We start from the raw sequence: 13,273 nt of genomic DNA on the forward strand, positions 1-13,273 counted from the left end.
TTCAACTGTGCTGGATTACTATGAAGTAGATTGCTACATTTAGACTACCCATAAACTGAGAGAAATGTACACTGTCTATAGCTGCCTGATCACAATAGTCTTATTTAATAATTTATTAAGAACATTCCATAAATTTACATTTATTATCTCCAAAGCTGACCCATACAAATACCTTAGACAAGAGAGGTTCGTTCTGACAAACTTCACCAGCATCCTGCAGAGCCTGTTCATAGTTCTTCATGGATAAATACAACTCTGCTCACAGCAGCAATAATGAATTATCACCAGGAGCTGAAAGACATCAGGGATGGAAATAAACAAATATGACTGCACTTTAAGAAATCATCTTTAAGTGATTAGAAATATTAAATTAGAAAACGAACATAAAGGTAACCCTACTTTGTTGGTGGGAATGTAAACTAGAGAATGCAAACGGCCACTATGGAGAACAGTATGGAGATTCCTTAACAAACCAGGAAGAAAACTACCGCGAAAGTGAAAAGTCTTCAGTCGTGTCCGACTCTTCATGACTCCATGGACTACACAGTCCATGGAATTCTCCAGGCCAGAATACTGGAGTGGGTAGCCTTTCCCTTCTCCAGGGAATCTTCCCAACCCAGGTCTCCCGCATTGCAGGCGGATTCTTTACCAGCTGAGCCACAAGGAAAGCCCAAGAATACTGGAGTGGGTAGCCTATCCCTTCTCCAGCAAATCTTCCCATCCCAGGAATCAAACTAGGGTCTCCTGTGTTGCAGGCGGATTCTTTACCAACTGAGCTATCACAGACAATAAGAAAACTACAGTTCATAAAGACATATGTAAAACCCTGGTGGTCCAGTGGCTAAGACTCCAAGCTCCCAATGCAGGGGGCCCGAGTTCGATCCCTGGCCTGGGAACCAGATCACATGCCACAACTTAAAGGAAAAAAAAAAGAGATCCCACATGCTGCAAAGAAGATCGAAGATCCCATAGGCTACAACTAAGACCCAGCCCAAATAAATTTTTTTAAGAAGACACAAGTACCCCAGTGTTCACTGCAGCACTATTTACAATAGCCAGGACATGGACGCAACCTAGACGTCCACCGACAGATGAATGGATAAAGAAGTTGTGGTACAAATATACAACGGAATATTACTCAGCCATAAACAGGAATGGATTTGAGTCAGTTGTAGTGAGGCGGATGAACCTAGAGCCTGTTATACAGAGTAAAGAAAGTCAGAAATAGAAAAACAAATATCATATATTAACGCATATATATGGACTCTAGAAAAATAGTACTGATGAACCTATTGACAGAGAAAAAATGGAGATGCAAATGTAGAGAATGGACTTGTGGACAGAGCAGGGAAAAGAGAGGCTAGGAGAAGCTGAGAAAATACCATTGACATATATACAAAATCATATGAAAAACAACTAACAGGAAGCTGCCGTAATAACACAGGGAACCCAGCCTGGCACTGTGTGGTGACCTAGAGGGGTGGGATGGAGGCAGCAGGCTCAAGACAGAGGGAATATTTTTATAATTATGACTGGTTTGCACTGATGTATTGCAGAAACCATCACAACATTGTAAAGCAATTGTCCTCCAATTTTAAAAAAAAAAGGTAAAATAAATAATTTCTTCTCAAATCATATGTAGAGTTTCGTAGTTTGGTAAGTATATTTTACACAGCTTCTCTCAGGCAATCAGAAACAAGAATGAGGGATATCTCAAAATGCATCAGGAAAACAGACTGCTACACACACAGTAGCTACAACATAATTTCCACTGAGTAAATGCTGAGCCATCTTAATGTTGTAACTAGGCACGGAAAAATAAAAGATTTAGAGTAATTTTCTTGAAAGTACACAAGGAAATTTGCGCTTAAAAACATAGTAAAATATAATTTGTTTTTCTATACAACTGAGTGGGTGCAGATTCATAACCATAATTGTACTCATAATATGTTCAAGTAAGTGGGAAAAGAAGGAAAAAAAAATCTTTTCCCTAGAGTCTTCAAACAGAAGAGCTCTTGAGAATTACTCATATGCTACTAAGAACCTAAGTCCAGCTGCACAGAAGCCAAGAGAACTAAGGACAGTGTTGAGAAGGCAGGGCACCATGGAAGCACGACACAGCCAGAGCTCATGAAAGCAGAACCAGTACGACTACTTCTTTTGCTGCTGGGCATGATTCACTCTACCCGTACTCGTGGTAGGATCTCTGAAACAGGGCTGAAGTGTGCCTTTTAGTTGATCGATAAATATTCCGGGCACCTAAGATGTGTTCTCATCTCTCTACTTCACACATGTTTTCAGCTTGCTCAAAACCCTTGAGCTTGACTTTTTCTCAAAGTAAGTACTTGGTGCTTTCGAAACCCTACTCTATATCTTCTTAGTTTACACAGTTAACTGGGAAAACACGCATAAAAGAACTCATGCAAAAAGATAACTGTATCGAGACACGGTGAGCAGGCACTGCTCATAAATGTGTTATTGCTACAAGTGTAGAATATACAGAAGGGTATGACAGGGGCAAAAGGGGGCAGAGGAGAAAGGGACAGCAGGAATGGAAAGCCAAACAAGAAAAAGCTGAATTTTTAAAAAAGACATTGACTAGCTACGACCGAGATCAGCATCTTTTTCTTCTGCAAAAGGCCAGGTATTAAATACTTTAGGCTTTGCAGGACAAGCGGTCAACTTGAGGATATGCAGGTATTTACATAACAAGAAAACAAATTTTTATAACTTACTTGTTGACAAAATTCAAAATATTTTTGTAATATAGGTTCATGGAGTCACAAAGAGTCGGACATGACTGAGCGCGTGCACGTACACACACACACAATTAGAAAAATGGAATTCTCTTCCAGAAGGTAAAATTTTCTCAATTCAGGTGCAGAGTTAGCGTCCCTTGTCATAAAAATCAACTGAAAATGTTCACCACCTGATCTATAATGAAATTTTACATATTCATCTTTGAAAATGCTCACAGGTACTATGCAATATTGATGTCAGTCCACAAATGTGATTTTAAGATTATTTTTGATGTGGACCATCTTTATAAAGTCTTCACTGAATCTGCTACCATACTGCTTCTATTTTATGTGGTTTTTTGGCTGCCAAAAAACTACCTGGGTAGTTCCCCCACCAGGTATTGAACCCAAGGCCCCTGAGTTGGAAACGTGGAGTCTTAACCATTGGACCACAAGGGAAGTCCCAAACATGTAATTTTTAGTTGAGTATTTCACTGCCTGGAAGGTGTTCATAGAATTCTATTATATTCGTCTCATGATATTAGCCTCTGTAGTCAGTCTACACTGAACATAATTGCAGATTAATCTTTTCACACCCAATATCAGGTTAAAGTGCAAGGGCATATAGTTAAATGCATTTTGAAACACAGAAATCTTTAGAGATTTTTGGAAATCTAAAACAAACCAAAAAAAAAAAAAAACAGAGAAAGAAAATGCTGCTGGAAATATATTCTGAGCTTGGGAAATATACCTACTGCAAATCTATGTGAGAATGGACATTTCCATCTTGTTCCCACTTTGCTATAAGCTGATTCTCTGGAATGCTCTAAACAATCACACCTGATGAAAAAAAATAGCTGACTCTTGCATTCTAGTATTTGTACTGTTTCCTTCGATGTTGCAACAACAGTGGTGGTAGTGAACATTTTTCTCTTATTCTTGAGTTTTTAAAAAAAGTGTCTAATGTTTTAACATGAAGTATGTTTGCTAAAATCTTCCAAAAGAGAATATTTATCAAATTAGGTTAAGCTGCCTCTTATTCCTAGTTTCTTACAAGGGCATTATAACATGCGGGCATGTTACATATAACATGTCTCCCCGCTGGTATTACTGAATGGTTTATCTAATGTTGAATTACCCTTACATTTCAGGGGTAAGCCTTCCCTCTTGACCTTAACTCTTACTACATAGCTGGATTCAAAATACTAAGAAATTTAAAGTTTTGGCATCTATGTACCTACGTAACGTGGTGGTGGTGGTGTAGTCGCTAAGTCGCGTCTGACTCTGCGACCCCAGGGTCTGTAGCCCGCCACACTCCTCCCTCCATGGGGTTTTCCAGGCAAAAATACTGGAGTGGGCTGCCATTTCCTCCTCCAGGGGATATATAACCATCTAAAAAGCTAATTACACCCTAACAACACCTAACGGCCTTTGAGAGAGGAGAGAGGTCAGAGTCTGACTGCAGAGCGTAAGAACACCCTTCCTGGGTTCACCCGCTGAATCCCCAAAGCAAACCCGGCCCCACCGCAAGGTTCCCTTCTGCGCCCTGCCCCAGAGCGTGAGCCATCTGCATTTCCCTGCATGACCACCGGAAACCCTTCGCTACACTCCTAAGATAGGGTGAAAAACAGCCTTGGCCTCAACAAGACGGTTCAGCAATGCCACGGAGGTCCTGGAAAATACGGCCGCGGGTGGACTCGGCCTCTGCTCTTCGCCTCACCACCTGCAGAAAGCAAGTTCTCCCGTCCCGGGCCTGCGGCTCAATAGGCGCCCGCGCCCACTTACCCGGGTCCAGGGCTTGCTGACACCTGGCTAGCGCGGCCTCGGGCTGCCGCTGGCGCTGCGGGTTCCGCGCCTGGCCCGCCAGCCTGCGCGCCCAGCACTCGCCCGGGAAGGACTTCTCCAGCAGGCCGCTCAGCACCACGATGACCCGGCGCGCGGGCCCGGCTCGGCGGAGCGCCCGCACGCGGTGAACCCGCACGGTAGCGTCACCGGCTTGTGCAGCAGCCAACGGCAGCGCGGGCAGCCCAGCAGGTCCCGGGGCGCCTCCCGGGGGGGCAAGCCCGGGCTTTCCCGCAGTTCGCGCGGGCCCAGGGCGCGCGCAGGCTGGCCGTCAGTTCCCCCAGCTCGTCCAGCCGCTGCGTCCCCAGCCGCGCGGCGCCGCGGAACGCGCCCAGGCACTCGGGGAGGCGGCCCGCGCGGGCCAGCGCGTCCCCCCCCGCAGCCACAGGCCGCGGTCTGGCTACGCCAGGCCGGCCCGCGTCGAGCGGAAGAGCTCGGCCGCCGTGTCGTACTCGCCCGCGCGGAAGGCCTCGTCGCCCTTGTCCACCGCCGTGCCGGCGGCTCCCCGCGGTCGCCGCCGCGACAGGGTGGCGGGACCGGCTCGGGGCTCAGGCCGCACTGGCACCCTCGGCGGCGGGCGCAGGGAAAGCCCGGCACAACCGGCTTCGGGCAGCTGAGACAGCCCCGCCCTGCGCAGGCCCGCCTACACCCCCCCACGGCGGGCGCAGGGTAAGCCCGGCACAACCGGCTTCGGGCAGCTGAGACAGCCCCGCCCCGTGCAGGCCCGCCTACCCCCCCCACGGCGGGCGCAGGGTAAGCCCGGCACGACCGGCTTCGGGCAGCTGAGACAGCCCCGCCCTGTGCAGGCCCGCCCACCACCACCCCCCAGCGCCGGCGGCTCCCGCAGACCCTCCTCTCCTCGCCCCGGGCGCCCCCGCGCGCGTCTACGTGCGCGCTCGTCTGCGTCTGCACGCGCCCCCCGCCCGCACGTTCTCTGCACGCCTTCCTCGACTTCTAGGGCCCGCAGCCACCTCCGCTCTTGGAACAGGTGCCCTCAGCCCGCCCGGCGCTCAGCTCCGCGCGCTGAGTGCCACCCTGGCTCCAAGGCCTGGCCAAGACCACCACCTGCGGCTGTGGTTAAAAAGAGAACAGATAAGTACCAAGGGTGAAAGGTGTAACATGATTACTATGGCTAATGCGGCCGTACCATGCACAGGAAAGTTGTTAAGAGAGCAAATCCAAGAGTTCTTATCACAAGGAGAAAATTTGTTTTTCCCTTCTTTTCTTTCCTTTCTATCGCATCTGTAGGAAAAGATGGAGAAGGGAATGGTTACCCACTCCAGTATTCTTGCCCAGAAAATGCAAGGAAAGGTCTAGCAGGCTGCAATCCATGGGGTCACAAAGAGTCCGACAGGACTGAGGCGACTCTGACCGCACACAAGATCACATTCTGTTTGAGAGGAACTTAAGGCATCACAGTGGATGCTCCCAATTAGGAGAGGTCACTCAGGTTACACAGCATGAACATAGCCGAGGTCAGTGGGCTTGACCACTCCACACAATCCGGGTGGAGCACTAGTTGAGCACCCTAGGCCAGATGGGTCATGATGGGTTCCTAAGAAGCCCACCTTCAAGACCATTCTATTGAGTTCCATCACCTCTGCATTGTTTGGGGACCACATGCCGTGGATTATCTATTGATAATGATCAATACATAATTGAGGCTCCAAAGGATCTCTGCTGGTGAGTGCTCATGGCTAGTTCCAGCTCCTCCCAGAACAGCCTGGGTGGCTGGGCTTTAGGTCTTACCCCCACCCCCATTCTAATGAACTACTGCCTAATTATGAACCTAATTAAGCTCACCTACTGGGGAAATCAGCCCCTCTGATCCAGGTTCCTGTTGCACTGGACACAGTTATTTTGTCCCTAGATGATCAGGGCTGACTCGGGTTTTCACCGTGTTTGGTTATCTGTAAACTGGCCTCCAGTCAGTCACCTGGATAATGGGGAGTAGACTGTGCTGTGGGGCGGGGGCACAGCTCCCAGACATTGCTGCTCTAACGGTGCTCTGCCAGCCAGCGGCACTGACATCACCTGGAGTTGATTAGAAAGGAGAGATCTGGGGCCCCACTCAGAATAGGCCCTTTAACAAGAGCTGCAAGCGAAAGGAGACACACTGCCCAAGACCCAGCTGTACCCCTCAGAGAGTGGGGGAGGGGGAGCCACCTTCAGGCATTTACCTCCGCTGGAGGGGAAAGGAGACCAAGTGAGCAGCAACCAAACTGGAGGAGTGAAGGGGGATACAGGGACCTGATACTACCTGATAGACTGCTCCCAGCCCTTGATGGACACTGAGTATATTGTTGTTTAGATGCTCAGTCATATCCAACTCTTTGCAAACCCATGGACTGCAGCCTGCGATGCTCCTCTGTCCATGGGATTTCCCAGGCAAGAATACTGGAGTGGATTGCCATTTTTTTTCTCCAGGGGATCTTCCTGACCCAGATCTTGAACCTACAGCTCCTGCACTGGCAGGCGGATTTTTTACCACTGAGCCACCTGGGAAGCCTGGGCGCTGAGGATGCTTGTTCCCTATTTTCACAATTATATTCACACTACCATTATATTGAGAAAACATCAGTTCAGTTCAGTCGCTCAGTCATGTCCGACTCTTTGCGACCCCATGAATTGCAGCACGCCAGGCCTCCCTGTCCATCACCAGCTCCTGGAGTTCACTCAGACTCACGTCCATCGAGTCGGTGATGCCATCCAGCCATCTCATCCTCTGCCGTCCCCTTCTCTGCCTGCCCCCAATCCCTCCCAGCATCAGTCTTTTCCAATGAGTCAACTCTTCACATGAGGTGGCCAAAGTACTCGAGTTTCAGCTTTAGCATCATTCCTTCCAAAGAAATCCCAGGGTTGATCTCCTTCAGCATGGACTGGTTGGATCTCCTTGCAGTCCAAGGGACTCTCAAGAGTCTTCTCCAACACCACAGTTCAAAAGCATCAATTCTTTGGTGCTCAGCCTTCTTCACAGTCCAACTCTCACATCCATACATGACTACTGGAAAAACCATAGCCTTGACTAGATGGACCTTTGTTGGCAAAGTAATGTCTCTGCTTTTGAATATGCTATCTAGGTTGGTCATAACTTTTCTTCCAAGGAGTAAGCATCTTTTAATTTCATGGCTGCAGTCACCATCTGCAGTGATTTTGGAGCCCCAGAAAATAAAGTCTGACACTGTTTCCACTATTTCCCCATTTATTTCCCATGAAGTGATGGGACCAGATGCCATGATCTTCGTTTTCTGAATGTTGAGCTTTAAGCCAACTTTTTCACTCTCCTCCTTCACTTTCATCAAGAGGCTTTTTAGTTCCTCTTCACTTTCTGCCATAAGGGTGGTGTCATCTGCATATCTGAGGTTACTGATATTTCTCCCGGCAATCTTGATTCCAGCTTATGTTTCTTCCAGTCCAGCGTTTCTCATGATGTACTCTGCATAGAAGTTAAATAAGCAGGGTGACAATATACAGCCTTGATGCACTCCTTTTCCTATTTGGAACCAGTCTGTTGTTCCATGTCCAGTTCTAACTGTTGCTTCCTGACCTGCATACAGATTTCTCAAGAGGCATGTCAGGTGGTCTGGCAGTCCCATCTCAGAATTTTCCACAGTTTATTGTGATCCACACAGTCAAAGGCTTTGGCATAGTTAATAAAGGAGAAATAGATGTTTTTTCTGGAACTCTCTTGCTTTTTCCATGATCCAGCGGACGTTGCCAATTTGATCTCTGGTTCCTCTGCCTTTTCTAAAACCAGCTTGAACATCAGGAAGTTCACGGTTCACATATTGCTGAAGCCTGGCTTGGAGAATTTTGAGCATTACTTTACTAGCATGTGAGATGACTGCAATTGTGCGGTAGTTTGAGCATTCTTTGGCATTGCCTTTCTTTGGGACTGGAATGAAAACTGACCTTTTCCAGTCTTGTGGCCCCTGCTGAGTTTTCCAAATTTGCTGGCATATTGAGTGCAGCACTTTCACAGCATCATCTTTCAGGATTTGAAATAGCTCAACTGGAATGCCATCACCTCCACTAGCTTTGTTCGTAGTGATGCTTTCTAAGGCCCACTTGACTTCATATTCCAGGATGTCTGGCTCTAGATGAGTGATCACACCATCGTGATTATCCGGGTTGTGAAGATCTTTTTTGTACAGTACTTCTGTGTATTCTTGCCATCTCTTCTTAATATCTTCTGCTTCTGTTAGGTCCAGACCATTTCTGTCCTTTATCGAGCCCATCTTTGCATGAAATGTTCTCTTGGTATCTCTAATTTTCTTGAAGAGATCTCTAGTCTTTCCCATTCTGTTCTTTTCCTCTATTTCTTTGCACTGATCGCTGAAGAAGGCTTTCTTCTCTCTTCTTGCTATTCTTTGGAACTCTGCATTCAGATGCTTGTATCTTTCCTTTTCTCCTTTGCTTTTCGCTTCTTTTCACAGCTATTTCTAAGGCCTCCCTAGACAGCCATTTTGCTTTTTTGCATTTCTTTTCCATGGGGATGGTCTTGATCCCTGTCTCCTGTACAATGTCATGAACCTCATTCCGTAGTTCATCAGGCACTCTATCTATCAGATCTAGGCCCTTAAATCTATTTCTCACTTCCAATGTATGATCATAAGGGATTTGATTTAGGTCATACCTGAATGGTCTAGCGGTTTTCCCTACTTTCTTCAATTTGAGTCTAAATTTGTTAATAAGGAGTTCATGATCTGAGCCACAGTCAGCTCCTGGTCTTGTTTTTGCTGACTGTATAGAGCTTCTCCATCTTTGGCTGCAAAGAATATAATCAATCTGATTTCGGTGTTGACCAAAACATGGTGATGTTCAAATGAGTGTTGTTCAGTCTGACTCTTTGTGACCCCATGGGACTGCATCACTCCAGGCTTCCCTGTCCTTCACCAACTCAGGGAGCTTGCTCAAACTCATGTACATTGAGTCTGTGATGCCATCCAAACAGCTCGCCCTCTGTCATTCCCTTGTCCTGCCCTCAATCTTTCCCAGCATCAGGGTTTTTTCTAATGAGTCAGCTCTTCACATCAGGTGGCCAAAGTATCGGAGCTTCAGCTTCAGCATCAGTCCTTCCAGTGAATATTCAGGGTTGATTTCTTTAGGATTGACTGGTTGAATCTCCTTGCAGTCCAAGAGATTTTCAGGCATCTTCTCCAACACCACAGTTTAAAAGCATAAATTCTTCAGTGCTCAGCCTTCTTTATGGTCCAACTTTCACATGCATACATGACTACTAGAAAAGCCATAGCTTTGACTATACTGACCTTTGTTGGCAAAGTAATGCCTCTGCTTTTTAATATGCTGTCATAGCTTTTCTTCCAAGGAGCAAGCATCGTTTAGTTTCATGACTGCAGTCACCACCTGCAGTGATTTTGGTGCCCAAGAAAATAAAGGCTGTCACTGTTTCCCCATCTGTTTTCCATGAAGTGATGGAACCGGATGCCATGATCTTAGTTTTTTCAATGTTGAGTTTTAAGCCAGCTTTTTCACTCTCCTCTTTCACCTTCATCAAGAGGCTCTTTAGTTCCTCTTCGCTTTCTGTCATCAGGGTGGTGTCATCTACATATCTGAGGTTATTGGTATTTCTCCCTGCAATCTTGATTCCAGCTCAAATGAGTAGGACTCTCTAAGCACTGGAGCTAAATGATGGATGAGGGATTCCTTTAGGATGGTGAAGTGAAAATGTAGGAGACATCAGTGTTCCTGGATCCTATATAATGGCCGTGGGCAGACAATTTTTAAACATCAGGCAAGATACTACAGGATTCATGGAGATAAAAATAAACCATGGGAAACGTTCCAGCCATCTGTTACACAGATGCACAGTGAGCAGCAATGGTGTGCCTTTCTGCAGAAAATGACCATCAGTCCTTTCTTGAAACTTCTTGCTGAAACTTGTTGCTGAAAGCGGAAACAAGCCATCATTAGTGTTAATGGAGTTACTGGCTGACAGGTAATGAGCTATTGATCGGATAAAAGCTCTGTGGCCTTTTTCCTCCTTGGAACTCCCTGATCCTGAGTGGGTGCAGGATTACAATGGAAATTTCTCTCAACAAGTCCTTTCCAGTAAGATGCAATAAATCTTCACAAGTTGTCCTCAAATATATAACTTAGTTTCATATATCGTCTAACTATGGTTTCCACTGTCCAGAAACATCTGGTGAAAAGACAAGCAAGTAGGCTAAAAAGAAACTTAAGACATAAAACCATCCTACCCATTCTGCATTATCTGTACTCACAGCTCATTTCTTAGGTTCCCTCACTATATACCTTCCTGTTCTTCACTCTTGGCTGTGAAAGATTGTACCCACCAAGGTCTCCCCAGTGACTATGTTCACATGTGGGTTCCAACCTACATTTTTAATGACGTTTTCCATCAATACAGCAAAGGCAGAAACAAGATGCCTTGACTTCCCTGCACAGGACAGTTATCTCAGGTGCTATGGGTTGAAGCTTGTCAGCGAAGTATGTACATGATAACAGGGGAAGTTTTTCCAGTAGTCATATACGTATGTGAGAGTCAGACCATAAAGAATGCTGAGCGCCAAAGAATTGATGCCTTCATCAATTGTGGTGCTGGAAAAGACTCCTGAGTCCCTTGGACTGTAAGAAGATCCAACCAATCAATCCTAAGGAAAATCAACCCTGAATATTCATTGGAAGGACTAATGCTGAAGCTGAAGCTCCAATACTTTAGCCACCTGATGCAAAGAGTCGACTCACTGGAAAAGACCTTGATGCTGGGAAAGATTGAAGGCAGGAGGAGAAGGGGACGGCAGAGGACAAGATAGTCAGATAACATCACTGACTCAATGGATGTGAATTTGAGCAAACTCCAGGAGATAGAAGAGGGCAGAGGGGCCTGGCGTGCTGCAGGCCATGGGGTTCCAGAGAGTCGGACACAATTTAGTGGCAACGACAATGAAAATTTCTGGTCAGTCCCAGTGAGGTAGCTTCTGTCTCCCATAGGTAGCTTACCTAAGCCCGAAACAATCCACTCTTTCCCTCCATCTGCTTATAACAGCCTTCCATTTTATACAGCTTCTCAAAGCTCCTCTCTGCTTGCTAGAAGGAATGCTGCCCAGTTCATGAATCATTTAATAAAACCAGTTAGACCTTTAAATTTTACTGTTAAATTGTTAACAATATGTGTGTACAGACAGACACACATGCACACACATGTCTGTTGCACCCAAAGTTTTTCCTGCATATCTTGATTTTACTGTTTGCAGAATATTAAGCAGGAAAAACTTCTGTAGAATAATTGACCTGCAAGTTCAAGCAGTTGTGGAATAGAAACCTGATCATGAAAACATTATACTCTTGGGTTTTGTTGATGCAGGAAGGGAATAGGGAAGATTTCTTTTTCTGCAACTCCCACCAAAGCACCGAGGAGTGTTTAAGGTCCAGGTGGGCTGAGTCCTCCGTGGTCCACGGTGGCTGGTGAGGACAGCCCCTAGCAAAGAGAACAGCTGCCTTGGGCTCACAGCAGGTCCCCATTCCCTTTGGAACTAGAGAGTTAGGTGGAGTTGCTGCCACTATCACTGAGGCAAGTTTCAAGAAAATTGGGTGACATCGTACAAAGACCAGAGCATCCCCGATGGCTCATTGAGTAAAGAATCTGCCTGCAATGCAGGAGATGCAGGTTCGATCCCTGAGTTGGGAAGATCTCCTGGAGGAGGAAATGGAAACCCACTCCAGTATTCTTGCCTGGGAAATCCCGTGGAGAGAAGAGCCTGGCGGGTTAATGTCCTAAGGGTCACAAAGAGTCAGACACGACTGAGCGACTGACACATACACACACTCATACAAAGACCAAAGCAAGAGGTCCCAGTCTTTTACTAAGAATTATCTTCTGGGAGAAAAGCTTTCTGTTTTAGAGCTTATGACTTAATAAATTAATAGACAAAATTTCCATTTCTGTGGCTCAGAGACTTTTGGCAATCTCTCTATGTAGACTTTGATTTCCTATCTTTTACCTGCTCTTCTGCAGAGAAAAATCTGACTACGTACATCCTGGACCTAATTTCAGAGGAGTAGTGTTTTGTAACCATCCTTACTGTAGCTTCTAAGCCTACCTTAATGAGTTTTCCTGTCTACATAAAGGGAACCTAGGTTTAGCGGGCGCTAGAAGAGACAGCGGCCCCCCCAGAAGAAGATGGTGAACAAAGCTGTTAGAGAAACTGATGACCAGAAGGCTTACAATGACCCAAGGCACCTTTGATGTCCCAGTGTAAACTGGATATTCTCACCATCCTCAAGTCATGGGATGTGAAAGGCGGCAAGGAGGAAAGGTGAAAAGGAGGAAAGGTGAAAAGGAGAAAAGCAGCAGCTTAGTTCATGACTGGCGGCCCGCTGAATGCTGGGAGCTGGGGATGAGGGAGGTTCCATGCTGCTGCAGTGGTGCGGCGTGTACAGCAGATGGGCAGCCACGGGGGTCAGCGAGCATCCCTGTAGAAAAACGCCACGCTCAGAACAACCCGGCCAGGTCGAGGCAACATTCACTGAGTATTTGTTCAGGCTCAGGATCTCACTGAGTATTTGTTCAGGCTCAGGGTCTCACTGAGTATTTGTTCAGGCTCAGGATCTATGGTGATAAATGCCAACACTTCCTGCTCGTGAGGGGCACATGATCTTGGGGATGCGGTCGGGGGGGGGGGGGGTGAGTAGTAGGAGGTGAAGGAGTA

The 13,273-nt window shown here is 46.6% G+C and overlaps 1 protein-coding gene across 1 annotated transcript in view; it reads right to left on the reverse strand.

The window, feature by feature from the left end:
- LONRF2 (LON peptidase N-terminal domain and ring finger 2) overlaps window positions 1–13,273 on the reverse strand; it is a 34,153-nt gene that overhangs the window by 19,334 nt on the left and 1,546 nt on the right. Inside the window, 6 exon segments of the mRNA XM_052648227.1 lie at window positions 173–291; window positions 4,524–4,676; window positions 4,679–4,840; window positions 4,843–4,956; window positions 4,959–5,066; window positions 5,069–5,534. Coding sequence (XP_052504187.1) covers window positions 173–291; window positions 4,524–4,676; window positions 4,679–4,840; window positions 4,843–4,956; window positions 4,959–5,066; window positions 5,069–5,534 — 1,122 coding nt within the window.

The sequence above is a fragment of the Budorcas taxicolor genome, chromosome 11, assembly GCF_023091745.1.
Source record: "Budorcas taxicolor isolate Tak-1 chromosome 11, Takin1.1, whole genome shotgun sequence".
NCBI classification, from domain to species: Eukaryota; Metazoa; Chordata; class Mammalia; order Artiodactyla; family Bovidae; genus Budorcas; species Budorcas taxicolor.